Source organism: Pleurodeles waltl, chromosome 12 (genome assembly GCF_031143425.1).
Source record: "Pleurodeles waltl isolate 20211129_DDA chromosome 12, aPleWal1.hap1.20221129, whole genome shotgun sequence".
NCBI lineage: Eukaryota > Metazoa > Chordata > Amphibia > Caudata > Salamandridae > Pleurodeles > Pleurodeles waltl.
Genome location: NC_090451.1, coordinates 272,368,484 through 272,394,267, shown reverse-complemented (window position 1 = coordinate 272,394,267; position 25,784 = coordinate 272,368,484). Strand labels below are relative to the sequence as shown.

General features: G+C 45.3%; 1 protein-coding gene across 1 annotated transcript in view; it reads left to right on the top strand.

The window, feature by feature from the left end:
• Nucleotides 1-25,784, top strand: part of SLC12A3 (solute carrier family 12 member 3) — a 251,049-nt gene that overhangs the window by 214,089 nt on the left and 11,176 nt on the right. Inside the window, exons 22-25 of the mRNA XM_069215813.1 lie at nt 1,395-1,506; nt 10,372-10,458; nt 17,732-17,867; nt 19,693-19,760. Coding sequence (XP_069071914.1) covers nt 1,395-1,506; nt 10,372-10,458; nt 17,732-17,867; nt 19,693-19,760 — 403 coding nt within the window. The remainder of the gene's footprint in view (nt 1-1,394; nt 1,507-10,371; nt 10,459-17,731; nt 17,868-19,692; nt 19,761-25,784) is intronic.

Below are 25,784 nucleotides of genomic sequence, written 5' to 3'. Positions count from 1 at the left end.
TCAATTTATATGACCGTCTTTCACAGCTGATTGCGAAGCAACATGGAGGCTGGGGACTCAGCAGAGGGGTCCCCTGAACTGCAGCACTGTTTTGTTACTGTGAGAGCTTCATTCCTGGCAGTGGCAGCCGGCAGCTTTAAGAGGGAGGGGGGCGGGCGGGAAGCACACACTCATTCTTTCACACACAGACACGCACGCACATCCATTAACAAAACTCATAACATTCAAACATGCATGCATGCACCATTCATTTTAAAACATTACACACACACACACACTCATTCTTTCACACACGCCCGCACGCACATCCATTAACAACACTTATAGCATTCAAACATGCACGTACGCACCAAACATTCATTTTAAAATATCACACACACACTCATTCTTTCACACACGCACGCACATTCATTAACACTCATAACATTCAAACATGCATGCACGCACCAAACATTCATTTAAAAAGGTCACACACACTCATTCTTTCACATACACACGCATGCACATCCATTAACAACACTCATAACATTCAAACATGCACGCACCAAACATTCACTTTAGAACATCACACACACACACACTTAGATTCAGCCTTGAGGTCCCAGGAGGGTTGGGACTGCTGCCTTCCCTCATTGGCTGATCTTAAGTCAACCAATGAGGGAAGGCAGCAGTCCCAGCCTCGTTACAGAGTGGGATGGGGTCAGTGAGACTACTGACCCCACCCCATGACGAAGTGCCACTGATTGACTCTCACCCTGGGCGCTTCAGGACTTAAACCTGAAGCGCCCAGGTCGAAGTCAATGGGTGATGCTTTCCTCGTCACCCAGGGGATGGCCTCGAGGCACCTTTGCTGAGCCAAGGAGGTCACGCGCATAGGAGCTGTGACCTCCTCAGCCCAGCAAAGTTCAGCTCAGGCAGCCATGAGTCTGCGCAAATCACGCATCTCTCACTCCTGGCTGTCTGAGCTGAAAATGAAGAGTGTCTGTCAGGCTGACCTTTGTTCATCCTGACAGACACTCTTCATGAGGGGCAAAAGGTGGAGGAGCGTGGCCCCTCTGCCCTACAGGACGGGCTGTGCCTGATTCCTGGAGAAAGTAAATTGACCCAGTGCTGCTTAAAACTGCTTCCGTGATACCAGTGCATAGCAGTGATTACTTCGGTATCTTTTCAAAAAAGTAGAACAATTTAATGTATTATGATTTAATATCTCATGTTGCCATCCTGATCCTGTCTAGCAGTGTATGCATTCACTTGAATGTAAGCCCGACCACCAGACTCATACTTGTCTCTCCCCATTCAAGGAATGGAAATATGTGCTGTGTGACAACTGATGCCATACTTACAGGGTCTCAGCCCTTCAGCATATAAAATAACACCTTTTTGTCCTCTGCCAGGTATGACCCTCCTGATCCCATATCTCCTCAGTCGCAAGAAGAGGTGGGGAAAGTGCAAAATCCGGGTATTCGTAGGTGGGCAGATCAACAGGATGGACGAAGAAAGGAAGGCGTAAGTTTCCTCCAAGAAGTGACTGTTCTGTGCAGGCGTATGCTCTTCTTAATGAACCAAAGATGCTGTAGGATGATGAATTTAGTGATGATTAAGAGATTAGTTTGACTTGTGTATCGCATCTGCTCATTTAAATATATATCAGTTGCTTTATTAATGCTGTTTGAAGGTTAGTGGGATCTACATTGGTGAAGGAAAACATGCTTAGTCCACTCCTTAACTTACATTTTCTTTTGTTGCACTTAATTTATTTTCCTATGATTATAGATTATAATCTTTAGAAAAGGGTATCACATTATTCATGCTTCTCCATCCCCGGACCCGTTCATTACTGGCCATTCCGATATAGGTCGAAGCTAAAACATACATACGTTTTACACCCCCCCACCCGCCGAAAAAAACACACCTAGAGGTGATCCATCTTCCGGTATGTGTCACAGAAATAAAGCATTATAATTGTTATTGCATTTAGTTAATAATAATCTTCCCTTATGTCAAACAGTTTGCTGACGCCAAACAGGGAATTAAACTAATACGGAAATATTGCATGTTTTAGCCTGGCCCTTTGCAAGCTAAAAGCTGGTGAAGGTTCTGGGTGGAAAATGTCTGGAAAAACTAGAAACTATAAAGGGAATCAGGTCAGATAATTGATTCCTAAAGTAGTTCCCCATTTCCAAGGCTACCCCCCGGGGTGAAAGTTGAAATATCACAACTTTCCCACATCCCAAAATTACTGACATGGATAAATTTGGGAGCGGGAATATTGTATCTGTATTTCTTACATTCTTGGATTGGGGCTGCCAGTGGTCAGTAGTGTAACCAGAGGTGGCTCCTCCATAACGGCGGAGGATCGTCGCCCTCCCGCCAGCACTAGCAGCTGCAAACCTTTTCCACAAAAACAACAATAAAATGTGTTGGGGTGGGGCCACGGGGGTGACACGCAATTTATGTTTGGCCGGCTGTCTAGGGCCTGCCAGACACACATGCACACAGGGCTCTCTCCAGCCCAGCAACACAGTTGCTGGGTTGGAGAGAGCCTACACGGGCTCCCAGCCAATCCGGACGCTTCTCTGAGCAGCATCAGGATTGGCGCAGGGCCTGTGCCTGCAGGCAGAGAAGAGGAGCAGCGCAGTCGTGAAGTGGGCGGCACAGGTAAGTGTTTTTGTTTTTTATTTAACCCCTTCCCTTCAGCGTCACAGGAGCACAGACTGGGTGTAACAAAGGCCCCGCAGCCTCCATGGTTGGGGGGCAAGCTCCAGGGGACTCCATAGCACAGTACCCTGTCCTGAGAGCCCCTGTGTGATTCCAGAGGGGGGCTCTCCATGTACTTTGCGGGGGAACTCAAGTTTTGTTACACCGCTGTCAGTGGTATGCGGGTCATATTTACAGTTATTTGGTTTTCATGAATCATTCATTCCCTGAAGCATCCAATTTAACTGCACTGTGGAACAAAGAAGACAAATAACTTGTTTAGCTCCTTGCCATCGCCCATATTTCATATCACCTCCAGTGTGGGTGCAACCTTCTGCAAATCCTACTAAAGTCCATTTTCCGCTGTGCTGGGTCAGTAGTCCGTTGAAGGGGGAATAGAACCCTGGGTTGCAAACCAAATGCAGTGCAAACACAGCAACTAGTTTGTCACTCAGGGTTTTGCACATCCGGTCCCCAGTTTTCATTAGACCAGTTTGTGATCTTCAAACTAGACACTGTAAAAACCTTCTGCTTAACACACTAACATAGAGAATTGAGCCTATAATGAGGCTTGGCCCTGCTACTGGCTGATTATCCCTCACAGATACTGACTGATTTAGAACCAATCAAAATGCAGCATTGTGGTATTGTACACCTATCTGGTTTACAATTTCTTTTGTGAACAAGAACAGCAATCAATAGTAAAATAGTACATGATGATACTTTACACTTACTGTGTCTGTTACACTTACCTACAGATTTAAGCTTTGCCATTTTCCTATTGTAGCACTATATTTTAACACTATAACATACCTACTACTATTCTTGTATAATTTTTGCACTGTTTGCTATCCACATCTTTATGTTGAAACAAGTGAGGAACAATATCTACAGGTAAGGCAGAAATAAGAGAGTAAACAAGAGAGGAAGTAAATCTCAAATAATACTTTACCCCTATAGCAGTGTGTAGGGGTAGAAAATGTGACTAAACTGTAGGTAGTGAGTTCTAGGGTGAGAAGAATATTCACATTAGGAGTTGCTGTGCACACATCAGTAACAGGTGTGTACACAGCTGCTAGAGGTGTGTTTTGAGGAGATATAAGTGAACGAAGAGAAGCAGGTAGGGTGGGCCAGGCTGGGTTCACGCTACATATGTAAATATGAACTACGCGTGTGTGCTCAGTACATTGATAGATTGTGTAAGTCTCCCGGTTTGCACTTCTTTATTGAAGAACTTTGGCTTTCTGAAGAATAGAAGTTCTGTTTAGAGAATATTCTGGGTGTAGCAGGTTAGTCCCTTGATATTCTGTCCTCGATATTCTTGCTTGTCGATTGTTATATGGCTCCTATGAATCAAGCAGGACTGTATATCTGGTCGACATAAAAGTCAGAGTACAGGGACTCAGTCTGCATATACCATCAGGAAATATTGACACAGTTTGTGGCTAGCTCCCAGTGCCCTGTCTGAACCACTAAACACACCAAGGCACCAGATGAGTTACACAACCTCAAACGTGACTACTCAGATTCCCAAGGAAATAGTGGAAACAGATATACCCTTTCATTGCCACTCAGCAAACCAAAGATGAGACGCAAGAAAGGTGTAAAAAAAATTTTTTTGAGCATTTACTGCAACAGTCTTATTCTTCCATAAAAAGCATGAGATGTGACTATTACGCAAACAATACAAAGCATGGCAACCTGCATTACACAGATGGTCAAAAAAAGATAACATTACGAAAAGGCCCATCCCAAAGAGATTCCACAGGGTGGACAAGAGAAAGAAAAAGGTTTCTTTTGTGTGAAAAACCCTCACCACCAGGGTTATCCCTTGGTGGCTTGCTTTATCATTGGGTTTCCTCCCGTTCCGCTGCAAAACGGGGCGTGCTACGACTGACGGAATACGTGGGAGCACTGTTCAACTGAACAATTCAACCACAGTTTGGTTGTTGTGTTGGTACACGCCTATCTGTAACTACCTATGCTACTAAGAGCATAGTGGATCATCCTCTATCAGATCTATTGGAAAAACCTGACCCCCATTCCTGTACCAGGAAGACAGGAAGCTGGTCTGGTGTAACGCCGGCTATTGATCCTTTGAAGGGTAGAGGTCAGATTCAGGACCTGAGTCAGCCAAGCTGCATTGCGGGCACTGCATGCTGCGTTCTAGAATAACCCCAGCGGACGTGGTCCTCTAATGCATGAGGCACAGAGGCAGCATTTGTAATACAAGCACCATTCGTGTCACACTGTGTCAGAGGTGCAAGATCAACACCGTTATGTCTACAAACATGGAGCTGTCTCCACAGACAATCGGAATGTTTAGGCATCGGGTTCTCCGCGCTCAGCCTTAGACTACATGACATCAATGCTTACTAGGAACAAGCAACATGTACAATGATTCTCAGTACATTATCGCATAAACAAAAAGCCATGTAAAAGGTTACAGACAAAATAAATTCTATGTGAAAAATGTGCGTTTAAAAAAGGAGGCTGTAAGCAGGCTCTAGTGTGCTTGACTACCAGATACTCAGGGGGTTGGTACTCAGTAGGGCAACCATAAGTTGATTAAGCTAAATACAGGTAGGATTCACAACACGGATAACACTGATAAGTGTCAAGCCCAGGGTGGTCTTTGTACATTGAGTGACAAGTTGACATAAAGTATGTCTTTCAACGGTGTACATGAAGGTAGGTGTGCTTACCATGTGTGTGCAGAATACATGCAGTGGGATGTGCTATCATATGTGCAGGTAAGACACTCAGGGGGTCATTCTGACCTCGGCGGTCATGGACCGCCGGGGCCAGGGTTGGCGGGAGCACCGCCAACAGGCTGGCGGTGCCCCGCAGGGCATTCTGACCGCGGCGGTTTGACCGCGGTCAGATGCGGAAAACCGGCGGTCTCCCGCCAGTTTTCTGCTGCCCAAATGAATCCTCCATGGCGGCGCAGCGAGCTGCGCCGCCATGGAGGATTCTGACACCCCATACCGCCATCCTGTTCCTGGCGGTTCGCCCGCCAGGAACAGGATGGCGGTATGGGGTGTCGTGGGGCCCCTGGGGGCCCCCTGCAGTGCCCATGCCAATGGCATGGGCACTGCAGGGGCCCCCGTAAGAGGGCCCCACTTTGTATTTCAGTGTCTGCTTTGCAGACACTGAAATACGCGACGGGTGCCACTGCACCCGTCGCACCTTCCCACTCCGCCGGCTCAATTCTGAGCAGGCGTCCTCATGGGAAGGGTGTTTTGCACTGGGCTGGCGGGCGGCCTTTTGGCGGTCGCCCGCCAGCCCAGTGCAAAACCCAAAATACCCTCAGCGGTCTTTCGACCGCAGAGCGGTATTTTGGAGGGGGGAACTCTGGCGGGCGGCCTCCGCCGCCCGCCAGGGTGAGAATCACCCCCTTAGCATGACTGCATATATGATTATTACTCTCACACATGGATCTGGAGGACACATACCCTGGTTTCAATAATTTGTACAAAAATAAAAATGAACACTGGGCTGTTTACATTGCACATCTCAGTTCAATAGCTTCTCCTAGTTTGGAGATGCTTTCTTGCGTGTGATGTCATCGGTGTTGTGAATGAAGATGTAACTTTTTCATTCCTGTTCGCCTGCGTGAGTTCCTTGAAGCATCTGAGCTGTCATTGCTGGGAGCTTGGTTTGTGAATGAAGGTTTGCTGGAGCCGGAGGAGGCGCTGCGGGCGGGTGCTGACAACCCGTTGCATAGGTTATATTTGCTGCGGGTTTATGCAATGCTTCGTGCGCGGTATCCTGGTCTCCCGCCTTTGCCTGAGACTTGTTGAGCACTGGAGTTGTTGTGGCGTGCGCAGTCTTCTCGGAGGCTTATTACTCGACTGTATGGGTGCATGCAGGAGCTGCGGAGGGTGGTGGTGGTGGCTGCTAAGACTAAATGGGAGCAGGATGTGGGGGAGGAGCTTACCGAGGAAATGTGGCGGAGCTGTTGTGCGCATATGCGAATGTTGTCGCCCAATTATAGGCTGCGGCTCATCCACTTTAAATTCCTGCATCAGCTATATTACACCCCTCGTAGCTTATGTGCCATGGGTCTGCGGGCTGATGCACGTTGCGAACGTTGCCATGCTCCGGACGCTGACTTCTTGCATCTAGCGTGGAATTGTGCTGAGGTGCGTGCCTTTTGGGAGGACGTGATGCGTGACATTGCTGGAAAGACGGGCCTGGTTATGCCTTTCTCTCCTGTGATGGCGTTGCTTGGCCTGCTGGATGGGATGCCACCGGCATGTAGGCGACTGGTGGGCATACTGCTTCTTCTGGCAAAGCGAAGGGTGGCGATGTGCTGGGGGCGGGATAGGGCGCCGCGTAGAATTGACTGGCTGCGGGATGCTGCGTTTTGTCAGGAACAGTTGTCAATTTTCTGGGAGCTGGCCCCTGCGAATTCTCGTCCCAGAGATATCTGGGCGCCTTTCTGCGCTTTTTTGGACTCAGGATTGACTGGAGTGAGAGGATGTTCTCTAGGTCACGCTACATTCTGACATTGCTTGGATTGGTTGGGATGTTCTGTGTGCCATGTATGAAACGTCTGATAGTGGACCCTTGCTGTACGTGCCCGCTCTGCCGCCTTTGCTTTGTTGGTTGGTTTGTGTTGGTTATGTTTGTGCCCAAGTGAATACTGACAGGACTTATTCTTGTGGAGTGCTCCTTGTGGTTGTGCTGCTGGATGGCTGGGAGGCTGCTGACTTCGGTCAAGCTTAATTAGCTGAAATGTTTGATCATTGCATTTTGCCTCTGATCGTTTCATGCGTTATATTTGGTACACTACTGTTTCTCCCTTGTTTGTTGTATGACTCACGGGCGGTTATTGTGTTGTATTGTAAATTTTGCATAAATAAATAAATTTAAAAAAATTAATAAATAAAAAAACTTTTTCATTCCTCCGTGATGCTACTGATACTATTAGCGATGACCAGATTAGCAGCTGAGCGGCCCTTGACAAGGCAGTTGCACGTGATCATTGTGGCAGTATAAATACGTTTCTTGTCCCTCATATAGGCAGTTAAAAAACCTTCTAATTTGACAGCAGAGTATCCGAGCTACGGAAATGGCTGACTGCAAGTGCAGAAAAACCTTTCACTCTCTAATAGCTGAGAGAATCCTATCCGACCCTTTTCCTCAAACTATATAAACATTAGTGGGAAGTGCTGGTTTGAAAGAATTTGAATAAGAACAATAAATAGCAATATAGTTGTTCTGCAAAGTAGCAGCCTCCTCCCATTCTCACACCCTCTCTAGCGCGAAGCAGCCCACACATGTACGGAGTTGTAGACGCAGAGGGGCGTAGTTTGCATTGAAGCAGTAGGTGCAGTGGCACCGGGGCCCAGAGGCCTTAAGGGCCCACTGATCCCTAACTATGGCTGTATTTCACAGTTCAAACAAAGGCCCGGGGGGGCATTTCCTTCCTGGCACCAGGGCCCATGACCCTGGCTACGCCACTGTGGGCGCAAAACACTTTAATATGAGATTGTAATGCCAATGATCGGGAGATTGAAGGCCATAGTGCCACAGAGCAGTGGCACAGCCGGTGACTCCAGAAGCCTCACACAAGGCAGACATCTGTGCGATGTGAAATGATGCTTCGTGTGGTGAATGTAGGGGCTTCTGGGGCCTGTGGCCTTGGCAGCGAGATGCCGCTCCCTTGCAGGATCCCTACTCGGGTGTTCCAACCCACACTGTTCACATTCATTAAGATGGGTGTTTCCTATAAGGGCTGTGCTTCTCGGCCATATTTAAAAGAAGAAGTAACACTGTGTGAGGTGCAGGGGTCCGCCAAATCCTTTTCTTTCAATTTCACGATAAGAGGGTGTGAAAATGAAGGCCACTGTGCTGTTTTCGCTTCTATCTGCCACGGACCTGAAAAAGGAAAGTCACAAAAGAATTTCCCGGCGGAACAAGAAGGTCTCGTTGCTCGCAACGGGGAATGCACAGAAAGAGGGCTTTTTGTTCAGTCCAACCCTGGCAGGCTCCACCCTATGTAGTTACTTTAATGGTGATTACGTTGTTACTTACACCGGTGGCCCCTGAAAGTGTTCTTTAAAGCAGTTTGGCGAGTAGGAGAGTGTGTGCTTGTCACCTGCCTGCTAGAGCGCCAAGAGGACCCTGAAGACGGGGGCGGCGCACAGACCTCCCTGTTGGGAATGTTACTTTGAAGTCATGGCTCCACGCATCACGCAGTTAGCATTAAGGTATTACATTGCCCCACTCTTCACTGTGCTTCTAAAAGCAACATTGAACTATTTATTTGCCTTTTAAGCAGTGGGTCAGTCCCAATTTCACTCCTTCGGTGGAAAGACAACTTTTTTGCGTGTCCTGCTTGAAAATGTCACCCACCTCTAGTCAGGTGAGGGCTCGAATGAACCCTGCATTCTGAAATGTGTTTACTTAAGGTACTTATATACTGACACGTCACCACATGGGCAACAGAGCACTTCACAAAAACTGCAAGGGAGCAAACGAGCGTGATTACACTGCTTGCACTATCTTGTTGCACTGATGCAAAAGATGGTGGAGCGGAAAGGGGAGAGTCACACACTGACCATGACGAGTTAAGAAGTCTAGGGCTACATTAATCTTAATTCAAAGGGGAAATGACCCAGAGGGCCCCGACTCACCGAAGAATGACAGCGAGGAAATGTTACATGCTGGTGTCTGGAGAAGCGCTGGACGTGCAGGCAGTGCTTAATTTGTGCTTGTTGTTTCCGGCGCGGAGCACCGACACTTAATTCTGAGAGCCGGCGATTAGTCTTCTGTCTCAAGCATTTACTGCGAGCAAAAGACATGTGGGAAAGACGGAGGAAGAGAAAAACGAAAAGGCGCCAGAAAGGGGAAAAGCAGGAATCTGACAGTTTGAGCTGAAGGGGCAGGGTGTGGCTTTAATGGATTGAAGAGGCCTGAGATGGCTTCAGCATTACGCCGCCTCAGTATTACGCCGCCTCAGTATTATGTGCTCGCACTTTTTACAGCCGCGTGTTTAAGGGGAGGGTTTTGAGCACCGACACCTTTTTATTTACAAATTAAGCTCTGTGTGCAGGGTGTCACACGTGTGTCGATGATTGAGTAGTCGGACACAGAACGCACTGTTCATATTTAGAAATCAGATACCTGCATTTCAAAGTGCTTTATCTGTATCCGTGCTGATACGTGGTGGGCACCGGCTTTTTATTTTTCATCACCAGAAACTGACTCACAGCAAGAGAGAGAAAAGCAGGAAAGGGAGAAAGAAGGATGAAGAAACAGATAGGAAAATAAGGAGAATGGGAGAAAGTAGCAGCGAAAAATAGAGCCTGTAAGAGAGAGATAAGTTGACACAAAGTGTGGGTCGCTGGAAGAAATAAGCGTGAGGTGCAATCAACACTGGGCAGGCTTGGCATTCTGTAACCCTGGCGTGCGGCAGTGCCGGCCACAGACTCCGAAGAAACATTTTGGACCCTTGAATTTAAGCTTTTAACAAATTAAGCACAGGTATTTCACTTACTCTCACAGCTGTGAAGCTCAGCCAGTCCTAGCTCTCGTAATGTCACCACGCCTGACAATCCTCAAGATGGAAGCCTGGCTGTGCTGAAGAAGGAATAATGGAAATGTGGGACCACTAGGAATAATTGTTATGTAATTTGTTGATCTTTTGTTTTTTATATTTTTCAGGATTATTACTTTATTAAGTAAATTCAGACTATCGTTTCACGAGGTCCATGTTCTGCCAGACATCAACCAAAAGCCCCGCCCAGAACAGTGAGTATTACAATAATATCTTAACATGGACAGAAGTGCTTTGCTTATTCTACATTTCTATTTTTATGTATTTATTTGGTAAGCCACCTAGAACAGAAATACAAAGGAAAGGTTACTTCAAAGTGGCTAGGACTGTGTCAGTGTTTGGGAACAGCAAATATTAACAGAACAATACAACGTTTTGGCATTTGTAGAGTACTATGCAAGATTTTCCTAGGTCTCACTCAAGCACAAGAACCACTAAAGCAGCCACGATGCAAGCTTCATCCACACATAATATAGGTGCGACCCGGCTACAGCAGTGAGATCTTCCCACAAAGGCACAAAGCAGGTATTCAGGGCCTACACCCGTAAGCTTCTCAGATATGCAGAACTAGTATAACACGGACAGGAGCTGGGCAAGCTTCCTTGCACCCACAGAAGGGCGCAGCACCTCACACGCAATCACGATCGCAGATGTCTCTGCAATGCCATGGGTGGTGGAAGGTGCATGAAGTAGCCTTTGACCACCTCCCTCCTCCCCAGCCCCACAGTGACGTCACAGGACTGCTCATCGCCTGACTCAGGGCTCGTCAACAACCTTGGTTGCTGCAGTAAGAGCAAGGTGTAAAAAATACAAAAAACTAGACAGGGCTCCTAAGGCACCGCTTACAGTGCTGAATTTCAGCATGTGCTTGCTAGTGGTCGGTGCCTACACTTATTTCTTAAGATCAGCATTTATGTTTTACAGTTCACCAAATGGTGGTGCTGTCTTTCTATTTTTGAGCAGAGCATCAGCAGAGTGTTTAAAATTCAATGTACACTATAATGAAAAAAATACCAGCTAGTTCTGGACATCTTTACAGCTTTGGGTGGCATGGAACAGCCCAAATGTCCATGTTTGTTGGAGTGTGATGATTAGTAGATAACAGTTAGTTGGCAAAGCTGTAAGAGATAGTGAGTGGTGGGCCAAGCTGCTGTGCCCTTTGGAGAAACAGCATTGACCCTACACTTTTTTGCACCAATTAGGCAATGACTGCTTATTATCTGTTCCTGCTGCTTTCAAGAGCTGTTGAAGCAGGGTTTGCAATGGCGGTGCCAGCGCTACTAAAGGGCAAGCTAGGGTTTGCAGCTGCTTTCACTGGTAACCCCCAAATTGATGTCCATGCAGATGACAAATACATCACAACCTGTGGAAAGAAAATCCATTCTCAGACAGTGCATCTTAAGGCTGAAAAAGCAGACAAGATCCCTCTTCTACCCACTTCTTTGTGTGCACAACCAACACTTTAGTGTACACGTTTCAGCGCAGGCCTCCCAGAGGCATTCAGGCAGCCATTTTTGTTTTTCTATGTCTGCTTGACAGTGCAGTTGTCTGCAAAACCTATTTTTACCAATTTTTTTAAAATATACATAGCCTGCGCTTTGACTCAGTCTAGACTCACAATATGAGCCATTATGAGTCATAGGGAGCAGTACTTGATCCTGATGGTGGCTTGTCATGTGAGTCGGCTAACATGAGCCAGCTAAGGAGGAAGGGTCACTAGCACTATTTAAGTGATCATCATGTGCAACTAACTGGTGCAATACCTACATGCTTTAGGGCGGATCAGTTCCACAGTATCTAAGCACAGTCTGCTCCTTGGCCTGACAAACTTGCAAACAGCAGTCATCACTCTTCCCTTGTAAGTTGCAGCATGTATGTAATCAAAGATGTAACCCAGCAGGACACTGATAAAATGCTCCCACTGCAGTGCTGCAACTGACATCTACGGAAGGGTGATGAACACAAGTTGTGTGAGAGAGAGCGAGTGAGCTGTGATGATGGGCAACAGATAGTAGGGCTAAACTGGGCCTTGCTTTCCTTTCCTTTCACTAAGCATTTGGTGATTGAGAGACACTACACTTCATCCAGACAGTTATGCCTTAATCTTGTGGCAAACTGAAGTGTAGCAGGAACTCATAACTCCAAACTTCTTTGCAAAGTCCAAAACAGTACAGTAAGCCGACAAAAACTCAAGAGGCTATAATACAGAAACACTGGCAAAGCCAATAGGTCTGACATTAGCTGATATCTTTAGGCTTTGGAAATGCTTATTTTGCTTGTGAATGTTTTTTGCATGAGGACATGTGACACATCAGTTCACCAGTAACAGTGTTGGGGGATCTGTTGGTCCCTCCTTTAATAAGTAAATCAAGTATTGTCTAGAAGCCAAAATATATATTGGTGTTTTTTTAATGTGTAACTACTTATTTCCAAACTAGCCTGCTAAAGAAGGGGACTACTAGAAGGGGTGGATAGACAAATTGTGCAGGAACACAATTCCATCATATACAGTCAATTAAACCAATTTCTGAAGAGGGGTTACCCTGTTACCCATGCTGTGTGCGTTGGTGGACGCAGAGAAACATAAATGCCGCTACAGCAGACAACTGAATGGACAGGAATGACTGAAAACCCCAGCCACTGCATAATTATAGTTAGGGCCATGTTTCTACAGGTTATGGAGTTTTCCATTTGCTACTAATTTAGACACTATTTTATGAATCTTTCCAGAAGTGTTTCATTGACCTCAGCTCCATCCTAGAACATTTCAGGGTGATTTGTGAGGTGGGGGCCAGGAGAAAGGGGGGGGCACAAAATGTGTTTTCCTGTGCAGTTTTCCATAGGAAAATTAAATCGTGCTGCAGCCAAACGGCTGAACAGAATCACACCAAATCCGACAGAATGCTAGATCTTTATCAAGAAAGTATGCTTTTTGTGATTTGGTGTACATCTGTTCGGTAGGTTTTGAGAAATTAAGGTTTAAAGTGTATAAATATCTGGATGGTTGGGTATGCAAGAGTCTTGCAAGATTGCTGCGGTCAATCAACTTCAAACATTAGAGCAATCTAATTGACCTTAGGGCCTTTTTCCCGTTGGCCATTTCGCTCTCACTGGAGTGCAAAGCTTCCAATAAAACGTTCAATTTGATTGGCTGGCTCCAACACAAACAGAAATGTTGCTGCCACCATTTCAGGACTCAGGGACTCAGTCCCCATGTCCTGAAAATTAAAAATAATTAATGTATAAGGGGACAGGATAAGCATACTGAGACCTCCTAGCCCTTGCAGGGGAGGTCCACGAGGGACCCATCTGGGGTCAGATTTGAACAAAATGATTTTTTTAGGGTACCACGATCCTGTGCGAGTCTCTCAGGAGCCAGCAGTGCAGGGCCCCCTGTTCTCTCTCGAGAGTTCTGCAGAATTGAGAAAATAATTTTAAAAAATGACTGTGTGAGTGGCGGGTTGGCCACCCATAGGGCATTGGGTGCAGGGCTGCCTACATGCTAGGCCCTACGGGTAACCCTATGCCATACAAGGCCAAAGGCCTTGCACATTGGGGTAGGCATAGTTACATATGGTAAATAAGTCTTGTTTTATGTTAAAACACATAGAAATTCATTGAAAAAAACCGAGGTTTAAAGTGACTTTATAGTAAGGCATGGTAATGTTATTTTACTTTACTTTAAAAAAGAAGGTAGCAATTCACTGAAAAAAAGCAAAGGTTAAAGTGATGTTTTTATGAGTGAAAATGAGTGATGTATGAGTGAAAATGTCAGTTAAAATATAACATTTTAAACTAAAAAAACACTGACTGTACCAGTTATAACTGAATGAAGAAACGACAATTCACGCCCTGCCCATGTGCTGCTTATGACCTCACATATTTCATCACTCATAAAATGTTCAATGACATCATTGATAACATCACCGATGACATCTGAAATGACAATTCTGATGAGAGTGTAGGCTCCAGAAATGCAACCTTTCACAATCAGAGGGTTGCTTCTGAAATAATTTGCTGCTGCTCCAGTAGATTTTCCACTTGAGCGGCAGCAAAATCATCTTGAATGGCCATGCACTCTTGTGCACCGCATGGTGCCGTTCATGCAGGTTTTTCGGCTTTGCTCACTCTACCAGTGCTAAATTGCACTGAGAGCAGTGTGACATACATATTTTCCACCCGTTGGCAGAACTCCATGGAATCTTGTGGAGATTTTATGTGATAGTGATTATTCTAAAAATGTTTACTAAAGTTTTAATTAAAAAATATGTTTCTGAGTCTTTCTTTTAACACGTTTTTATTATTGTATTTTGTGGGCTGAAAAATGTTAAACGAAAGACTCAGACACACATTGTTTTTTTATTTTAAATAAAACCAAAATGTTCATGTGTATTTCTTTTAACATTTTTCAGTCCACAAAATGCAATCATAAGATCGACCACAAAAATACCTTGCACTCTAGCTTGAAAGGCATAGAGCTTCAGCTAGGAGTTCTTTACAAAGATATGGTAATCTCTCTTTAGGTCATGGATTTAATGACGCAGGAGACATACTGATTTTTATGTTGCCTGGGGTCCTGCTGCTCTCCCGGCAGCCCCCAGAACATTAAAAAAGGCTTGGTGGTGCTCCTCCCTATTCTAGGGACCAACACCAAGCTCAATAAAACATATAAAAGAGGCCTAATGGCATTATGGGGCACTCCTTCATGGAGCAGAGAGTAATAAATGAGCTGCTCCTTCATTTTGATGTCCTGGTGACCACCCGGAATACCCTTTTTTCATAATTATTGGGGAAGGGGGTGTGGGGTTTCGTCCCCATGGGCCCCACCCCCTGGGGCCAAATGATATTTGTAAAGGGGAGGTACACGTGCCTCCCTCCCTGAGCCACAAGGGGCCCTGGGGCCTTTAAGAGAGGGGTATATGGTCCCCTTCCCAAGTCAATTGTGGCCTTGAGAATCCCATCCCCGGGCCGAATCATATATGATAAGGGGAGAGGCATATGCCCTAGGGATCCTATCTCCGGGGGGCAAAATATATAAAGGGGAAGGGCATGCAGTCCCTCTCCCTCAACATCTGAACATCAGTAGTTCCTAGGAACCCCATCTGTCAGGGCTGAATTCCAAAAGGGGAGGGGACCGCCGTGTGGCCTCCCTCCGTGAGCCTTAATAGGCCCCAGAGACACCATGCATTGGGACAGCACTTAATTTGAATGGGAGGGTGGCATGCCCCCCCAAGCTTGTTGTGGCCCCCAGGACCTTATTCTGTCAGTCCTGTCTTATTTGCACCCACCATGCATCAAATTAGGCCATTGTGGAGCCCCATTACTCCCTCTTCCCCTGCAGGCTTCCCACATACTGCAGGAGCCAACATTGTTCCTGCCCAGCAGGAGCAGCTGTTTCTGCATGCTCCTGCCAGGTACGAGCAATATGTATTTCTCTGCCCGCAGAAGCTTGGGCAGGGAAACCGTAGCCTGCTCCTACCTGGCATGAGCATTTTTAAATCTCTTGCCGAGTGAGAGCAGATATGCTTTCCCTGCTAGCAGTCCTGTGGGCAGGGAAGGTGTGTGTGTTCCCACACATAATGGCAGACCTAAAAATGAAAGGATGCTTTTTAACAATACAGTAGCATGTAATTTATACATCAGTCTTGGCCAGAACACAAACACTTAAGGGGCACGTGACATGTTAAAAGCTAATTACTTGAATTAGAGGTAAGTAGTTAATACTTTCAGTGTTTGAACGTCTAATCAAGGCATCATGTATTCCATGGTGGCTTTGTATTAAATCCCTTCAAATGTCCATACTGGAGGAAAACTCCAGACATGGTAGGAAAAGGTTTGATGTAGATACTGGAAATGCACTCTAACCTTGGTTGTACATTTTCAGATCCCACATTTGTAATGGCAGTTCCAGCATGCTACACAGGCATTTCAGTGACACGTTGTCTGGGATCAGCTCTCAACCGCTCAATAATGGACCCTAATGTCTTCGACAGGTTGCTGACTGGCTAAAACTGTGTTCACTTTGAGGAACTTCATTTGAATGGAGAACTTTTAGAACTGAATTATCTTTAGGCACTGTCAATAATGCAAGACAACTGAGGCACAAAGATACAAAGTAATTTACCCAGTCTTTCCTGTCCTGACCTAGTGAAGTCAATAAGATAACAAACAGAGGCCCTGATTCCAAACTTGGCGGGCGGCTCCCGCCAGAAGACCGTCCCGCGGTCAAAAGGCCGCGGCGGTCATTCTGAGTTTCCCGCTGGGCTGGCGGGCGACCGCCAGAAGGCCGCCCGCCCGCCCAGCGGGAAACCCCTTCCCACGAGGATGCCGGCTCCGAATGGAGCCGGCGGAGTGGAAAGGGTGCGACGGGTGCAGTTGCACCCGTCGCGATTTTCAGTGTCTGCTATGCAGACACTGAAAATCATTATGGGGCCCTGTTAGGGGGCCCCTGCAGTGCCCATGCCATTGGCATGGGCACTGCAGGGGCCCCCAGGGGCCCCACGACACCCGTTACCGCCATCCTGTTCCTGGCGGTGAAAACCGCCAGGAACAGGATGGCGGTAAGGGGGTCGGAATCCCCATGGCGGCGCTGCAAGCAGCGCCGCCGTGGAGGATTCCCTAGGGCAGCGGGAAACCGGCGGGACACCGCCAGTTTCCCGTTTCTGACCGCGGCTGTACCGCCGCGGGCAGAATGCCCATTGGAGCACCGCCAGCCTGTTGGCGGTGCTCCCGTCATTTTAGCCCTGGCGGTCGTCGACCGCCAGGGTTAGAATGACCCCCAGAATGTCCTACGGCTGTAGGGGGGTGGCTAAGTCGGTGAACATTATTATTCGGAGATCGCTATCCTGAAGGTCATTTATCATCTGGGATTAACCTGTGCAGGTGGTTACAGGTGATGGGCACCAGCTCTCACCTTTTGGGGATCATAACATATCATGACTGTTTTACTGGCTATGTGTATTTTAAAGTAAGAATTCTTTCAATTGTGTCACTCATTTTATAGTTCTTTCGAGGACAAAATCATGTGAACTCTCTAAAACAGCAACTTTAAAAAGGAGACGGGAAAGAAATCACCATTTAAATGTGCAGCCTAAGTGCAGGCAAAATAAAGTAATTTAAAGTTAATATAAAAAATAAAATGAAAAAAACATACTTTGAACCACCTTTCTCGCAGTAGTGCACATCCTTTGTGTAGTCCATCAAAGAGAAGGGAACCAATGGGTAAAGTGGGAATGCTCATAGTATGTTATGGAGGGTGGAAGCAAAGTGTGAATGGCAATTTAACACACTAATTCAGCCTACTGAACAGCAGCCCCTTTCTAGGTAGATCATAGGTACCATTTGTTTTGGGAAAATAATAGACTGGTAAAATAGCTTAATCTGTTTTAAAGGCCAGACTTAAATTTACTGATTAAAAAATTATGGGAAAGTGCACAGGATTTACGAGATGAAACATTTTCTTTCCAGCACCAAACGGTTTGAAGACATGATCGCCCCCTACAGGCTTAATGATGGGTTCAAGGATGAAGTTATGGTAAACGAAATGAGACAGGATTGTCCCTGGAAGATCTCTGACGAGGAAATCAAGAGGTACAAAGCAAAGGTAAGTGCAGGTCCCGGCACTTTCATGCTCATTTTTATACATTTCTATTTTGGTGTCCTGGAACTTCTCCCACAGGCCCAGAATATTACATTGAAAACATACAACATTTTCAAAAATAGACCTTGATCCAGGAGAGGATCCCTAATAATAGGCATGCTGGGTCTCTGAAAAAGGACATAGAGAGACAAGTATACACCCTGATCCGCGGGCAAAAATGCTGACGCTTTTCTTTCTTGCAGCTAAAAGTGGGGAAAGAAAGCGGTCTAGCTCCTCAGACCTTGATAGACACAAGCCACATAGAACGCAGGTTTTCATCCGATTTACTATGATCAGTCCTGAGTAAGGGGGCCACCTCATCCCAGGTCATTCCCGAAACTCTCTACAGTCCTAAATTTTTCATCCACAAAACATTCATCTCTCAGTGTGTTAGTTTAACTAGCTCAATGGAAGCAACACAAGACTAGGGCACAAAAGGCCATGCCTGGAAACAGAGTTTGTGCTGCCATGTAAGCTCGCACACACACACACACACACACACACACCCACACACACAGAGCCACATATGCACATAAAGCACACAACACACACACATCCAATGCGACTTTTGCATATTCTAGTAGTTATGTTGTTTTATATAGCGCACAGGTACCCCTGAAGGCTTCCCGGTTCTAGTAGTGATATCTTTATTGTGTAGATAATTAATACCATTATAAAAGAACACTCTAAAACATACTGATCTTTAAGCTAAAATAGGCGCATTCAAAACATGTTAAAAGAGAGCAGTACTTCATTTCGGACTATTAAGGTTTAGCAGTTTAGAAAAAATTGATTACTTTAACAACATATTACAGTAATAAAGTGTCCATTCCAGCTCCAGGACTGCCTGTGCTAGGGATGGTTACAAAAAACACACTTAAATTAGCTAAAACAACTTTTAGGAATTTTACAGAACCTCTTGTTAGCTGCATATCCGTGGGATTAAGACATTCGTTGATCACTGAATCAAAAATCATTCTGTTACGAGATGGCTTCCTTGAATGGCATAATTTTGCTGTCCCCTCTGTCTTGGTGCCCAAAGTAGCTGTCAGGGTTTGTCAGTTTGTAGGGCCGCCCCACTGTGCATGGCCTCTCGGTCATTCACCCAATGACGTTAATTTATGCATAGTGCAATACATTCAGAACCATAAGTACAGAAATTATATAAATCTTGTACTTGATTTAGCGCCAGATTTGTTCTAGACATGTTTTCCGGCTTAGAGTGCCATTGAAGCTTATTCATGTGCAAAAACCTCAGGACAATTTGATCCACTCCTTTCATATCTTAAATGCTCCAAAGAAGCCATAACTCTGATGAGGGATTCTGGGATGGAGTCCACGATTCTCTGCTGGCCAGAAGAATCTGGTTATGCCTTGATCCAGCAAAGATACATTAGCTTCTTAAAGCACTTTCCTTTGCCGTTATATCTTCCAATTCCCAACTGTTTATGATACAATTACAGGCATCACACAATGTAAATCGTTGGATGCACCCATATCTGCCATTTTTCAAGACCTCGGGGGGATAGATAATTAACTCCCTACCAATCAACTATGAAGCTAACAACATCTGATCTCCATTCAGGTCAACCTGTTGAAAAATACAATCCAATCTGAATTAATGTAGGAATGCAATAACCTGCACACACTTTCCTTCATTTATAAATAACTAGCAATGCTCCCTGTTCCTAGGTGCTGTAACTGTGCCGTAATAAATGTCGTCATTTCTACAATCATGGCTAAATAGATTATGGAATAATATTTGTTGTTTTAATACTATTTCTTGCAGTCACTTCGGCAGGTGAGGCTTAACGAGGTCTTACTGGACTACTCCCGGGATGCTGCACTTGTTGTCATGTAAGTAATCATGAATCATTGTTTGACTAAAGTAATTCAACTTTACTGCTGATATGATTGTTACTGTGGTATATATTAGTGCAGCATCAATGTTTTTTTTAAGCACCATGAGATTTAAAAGAATCTTCAATATTTCTGCAGAGTACTTAGTTTGAGGATAGAACTTCGCTTCTTTTGTGGCTACAGGTCTAAAACTGAAGAATAGTTGCTCACTCGTACAGGCAAGGGGCCTGGGGACGTAGTCATATGTTGCGACCCACAAGTTCACCAGGCCAGAGTTTCTTAATTTTCGCACCTCAGCACAGAGAGGATGCTACGAAGGATTTTTTTTTAAAAATTGAAAACTCATAAAAAACATAGACCTGAAAAGCTCCCAATAAGCTGTGCTACTAAGAACTTCTAAGATTAATTCGAAATAAGATAGGACTAGGAATCCATCTATAGGTTAAGACATCTGACTACACATACACAGTTTGCAAAACTCATTGGATATATACCCCCTACAGGAGTATGATGGTAGTCAAATAGCTCAGGGGGTCATTTAGACTACCCAAGTGGACTGTTTATGCCACCACGCGTGACAGAGGCCTCACATCGGCCCATTACACAGCAGGCCAGATGCCATACTTGTAAATGACAGCCACAGTTGCTTGGAATTAATTCCAAGCAGATGCCATGTTTCTCGGCACGGACAAGTAAATTCCCATGGCAAAAGTCTGTTTAAAATATAAAGAAAATCAATTGCCCCGATGCGCAATACATTTTCTTCCTGTGTTTTATCATTTTCCTTTCCCTGGACTAGGTAGAGAAAATGAGCAATTGTCATCTTGCCCTAAATAAAGAAGGGTGTCTACCACTGTGGCCTGAAGGCCAGTGAGGGACAAACTGTTGGGTAAGGGGTTCCTGACATCAGAGCCAACTGAAAATCTGCTGTAGGAAACTCTGCATTGCCCCAATGCCAATGTGTATACTTAAATGCAATAGCCTTTATGAGACAGGTATGCCCTGGCATGGGTCCCGTTCTCTCTGTACCACTGCAACCAAGCTATACCTGGCTGAAGAGCCCCAACCAGGTTGAAACATGTCTTGTAGTTGCTTGTGTTCTGGTTCAGGGATGCCCTGGCCTGGCAATTCGAGCTGGGCTACTCCCATTGGAGCAGGGATGAGACTGATTTGCATATTGCTAGGTTCAAACTGAGATGTCATGGTGTTCAAAATAGTGATGGGCTATGATGTGCCTAAGTAACTAACAGTGGCTGAGATTAACTCAAACATCCCCACCACCTTTTTTTGTACACTTCAATGAAGAAATACAGTGCATGAAAAAAGACTTAAAAACCTTGAAGTCAGTTGGACAGAAGAAGCAGGAGGAATTGCCAGAGGGTACAATTTGGAAGGTTTTGTGGCAGCCCAGCAAGGCTACTGTAATCCTTACTGGAAGAAACAGCAACAATGGCAAGAACACCAGCAACCTCCAAATAACATCTTTTTCAGAGGCAATGACATTCCTCCAAGCTAAGACTCCTCCATCATGCCAACACTGCAAAGCACCTTGCTAGGACAATTCCAACCCTATCCTCTGATGGCAGAGCAGAAACAAACGTAAGTCTATTAAGAGCTTAATATTTGAAGGACATGTACATAACCGTATTCTGTTCCTCTCTGATCGACATTCCACAGAGGAGGTCTGCACTGCTACGCTCTTACTCCTGAACTGGCTCACAGAGGAAGTTCCTTCACAAAAAAGGTTTGAATTGGTGCCCAAACTTCAGAAGAACAAGGGAATTTATTCCCCCTACTTCTTGGTGTAAAACAAAGTCCAAGTCTAGACTGCCAGACAATCTTAGACAAAAATATGTCAAAGAATGAGCATTCCTCAGCATTGGAACTACAGGACTGTCAATTTGCTTTGGACCTTCTCTTTTATCTAGGCTTATAGAGCAATTCCCCAAAGTTCACCTTCTATTCAAGTAATGCAGTACTTATCAGCAACACTCAACACAAAACTGGCAAGAAATTTTTCTTTGGAGAAGAGGTTCTCCTCTATTCAATCAAAAAGTCACCTTCTGAAGAACAATTTGATTTCCACAATCTCAAAAAAGTCTCATCGCTCCTGGAAAGTATGGTTTCTTGCACCTTTATTGTACCCAAACCCAGTCTGCATATGCTTCCCTTTGAAGAGGGCCTGGTAGACCAGTTATCTGAAGAGAAGGGGGTTGTGATGTGAAAATACTCTTGTCCACCTTCATTGTTTGATGGAGCAGTAAACAACATACAACAAGCAATTCCTTTCCAAAATTGTCCTTCAGCTCTGACTTTAATAACGGATATATAAATGAAAGGATGGGGAGATGACATAGAGAACCTCTCTGCTAAATGGAAATGTTCCCTATCGGAGCACAAATACCATATCAGTGTGTTAGAATTGAGAACAATCCATCCTTTGCTGAAATCTTTTATCAGAAATGTTCAATCAGCAAGAGTGTAACAACATAATGATCATGCACTTTATCAGAAGGTAAAAGGTAATCTGATCCCGAGGTATGAAAGAGAAGCACAGACAATCCGTCAGGGGCCATAGTTCAGGAATGTATCCCTGATGGTGGTACATTTCCCATGTCACCAGAAATTGAAGGTGGACAAACTCAGTAAACCTATAACAGAGGAGCAGGGTGAAGAACTACTTAATTATGTTAGAAGGCCCGGAACAGAAGGTAAAGTAAAATTAAAGGAGTAGTACCACAAAACAAAAAAAACAATATTGTGAGGGAACTGTCCCCTCCATGGTGCACAGATGTATCCCCTGCCCTCTGTGCCCAAACTATGAGTATGTGTTACCCTGTTATTTTGAATTTTGGCCTCAGCTTCACACTAATGTAGTTTGTGAGCTAAGGCCTAGGCCTTCCCTTGACTTTGAATGGCCGCTGGACTTGTCCTGGACCTGAAGGTATGCACCAGCGAGCCCTCATAGTGACGGAATGACTATTGTCCCAGTGTCAACATCAGGACAGTGCGCGCTCTACGGGCAATTAAAATGCAAAACCCCAGTCTTCATGCAAAGGCATAATTCATGCATTATGTTTATATGCAGTTTGTTAACCTTTTACATTGCAGATTTTAACCTTGAAAACCACTATCAATGATGTTTGCAATAACTGTTCATTTGCAATGTATTGCTGCAGGCTTACCGAGTGTGTCAGGGTGTGGTCCCTTTTTAGGACCTTCTAGAAGCTTTCCTTGCTCCATGACTGGGTGTAGTCTGTGGGTTGTGCTTGACTCTATATAATGGAGTCAGCCCAGCTCCATGTGCTCACTATTCAGAGGTCCCGGTGCAAAGCAGTAGCAACTTCCTGAGCTCCGGTCCCGGAGGCCTACAATGATATTTCCAGGCCTGCCCTCATTATATTGACGATCCTTTAGCAGGGCGGTAAGGCGGAGGTCGGGCGGGTCCCCCGACCCCGGTTTTCAAAGACATTCAAGTTTTTGGGCCTAGTTGTGAAACTCCTTGTGTGCGTGATTGTGTTTTCATGACATTTACATATTCTTGTTTGAATCGGCAAGGTGCGCGATTCAATTCTGAGATATGATTCTTGACACTCAGATCAGCAACAGGGTGCGCGATCATTTCGTGATATTTGCATTGTGTATTTCGAATCGGCAAGGTGCGCGAATAATTTCCTGGCATTTAACTTTGACATTCAGATCGGCAACAGTGTGCGCAATCATTTCATGATATTTGCATTGTGTATTTCGAATTGGCAAGGTGTGCCATTCATTTCCTGGCATTTAACTTTGACATTCAGATCAGCAACAGTGTGCGCAATTATTTCATGATATTTGCATTGTGTATTTCGAATTGGCAAGGTGTGTGATTCATTTCCTGGCATTTAACTTTTAACATTCAGATCGGCAACAATGTGCGCAATCATTTCATGATATTTGCATTGTGTGTTTTGAATCGGCAAGGTGCACAATTAATTTTCTGACATAAAAACTCTTGACATTCAGATCGGCAGTGTGCGCGATCATTTCATGACATTAGCATTGTGAAACTTCGAATCGGCAGCAAGGTGCGCAATTTGTTTCTGGCAGTAAACTCTTGATTTTCAGATCGGCTGTGCACGCGATCTTTTCATGGTATTGAATACTTTGGTGTGCAGTGTTTGTTGAGGTGCACACATTTATCCTGAGCTTTTGTTTTTCTCAAAACGCTTAATTCAAAGTGCGTCATTCTTTGTGCTAATTAAGCTCCTAGTACATTTCCTGTTGTTTTTTCAAGGAATGGTCAGATAGCCTTTGTCCTCCTGTAAAAATGCAATGTTTATCCTGAAACTATTTTGAAGAAGGTTCTTGTATTCTAGACAGTATATGATATTTCCTGAAAAGCTCAAATGAAACATTGAATTAACCCATTCTTGATTTTTCCAGGTATCTAGATTTCTTGAGGCCTAGTTATAGTCTTTTTCTAAGTGATCCATGATTACAGTATAAGAATTCTTAGAACCATAGTCTTTTGAAAGTCACTGTGATTATATCTTGACATTGGGTTGTTTAACCTCTTGCTTCCTACAGGTCTCCTTCCCAGCTCTTCCCTACCTAATCCCCTTTTCCCCCACTTGGACTCTCTCAGGCTCTGTGGTATATCTATTGGAGTTTTGGAGCTGTCTAGTGGTGGACATGTTGGGAACATGCGCAGGCCCCGAGGATCTGGTCTCCCCAACACCCAGTCACAAGTTTCACATGTGTAGCAGGGTGGTGACAGCATGCTGTGTTTTTGAGTAATTACAGTCTGACCAGGCCTTGTTCCCTGCTTTCATGTGAATGGGAGTTTACTGGCCCATTCTTCCAAAGTTGCGCTGCCAACTGTTGTAGGAAGCTGCTCTCTCTATGTAGTGCCCTAAAATGAAGTACACTGTGCAGAGTTCAGTGGATCCCCAATTGGTATCGTAGAGGCAAACGTAGATAGGACTAATGCTCTATTTGTGGTAGTGTGGACGAGCAGAGAGTAGTGTAAAGCGTTTGTTTTACTCACAGAGGCAATAAATGAGACACACTCAATGGATAAATCAGAGACCAATTTAGAAAAGTAATAGTTCTTTTTATTTATGTTTCAAACTCAAGAATTCCGTAATCAGGTAAGTTGACTTTTAAGCATAAATACTTAGCAGTTTCAAAAATAGATACTGTGCAATTTTTTGAATTCTCTTAATGTTATCCAATGGAGGAAAAACAATGTTCTGCAAACACAAGGTTAACAACGACACACACAGCCATTCTCAGGAAGTTAAGGTAAGTATTGGGCAATGATCACAGCCACACCAACAGGTCAAACTAGGCTGCACTGGGGCGGCCGGGTACAGCAAGGCAATGGGTGCCTAATGGTTTCCTATGGGAGTTTGGTCCTCGCGAAGACAGGCTGCAGGCTCTGGCTAGGAAGCCAGTCAGGGATGACAAGCAGGGAGGTCAAAGACTTGAGATGTCAAGGAAGGTAGGTGCAGCGTTGGTCCTTGTCTCCAGAGCCCAGGAGTGACGGATGCAGGGGTGTCCTTTGGTGCTGGGTTTCACCGTCCAGCACTACTTACGGTCTGGCAGTTCTGTGTGTTGAGGTGGCAGGCGTTGTTGGGTGGAGTCAGATGGGGGGGGACCAAAGGTGGACTTGAGCTCTTAGAAGCTGGGGGACGTCATTGGCACTGATGGCCCACCTTAGCTGGGGTCAGGGATCACAGGTGCAGACTGTAGGCTTTGGGAGAGGGGGACTGCGTGCAGTGGCTGCCGGCGATTTGGATGAGCCGAGGAGAGGTGACACTTGGGTGGACTCGGGCTCAGAACAGCTGGGGAGCCCTGCTGGCACCATTGGTGGGCTTCTCACCAGGTCGAGGTTCCCTGGTGCAGAGGTCACTTCAGGTGTCAGGTCTCCAGGCTGCAGAGTCCTTGTTGGATACTTTGTTGCTGAGCAGGTCCGCTGCTCATGGGAGTCTGAGTCTTTTTAGAAGGCAGGCAGGCTTCCTAAGTTTCTTGAAGCTG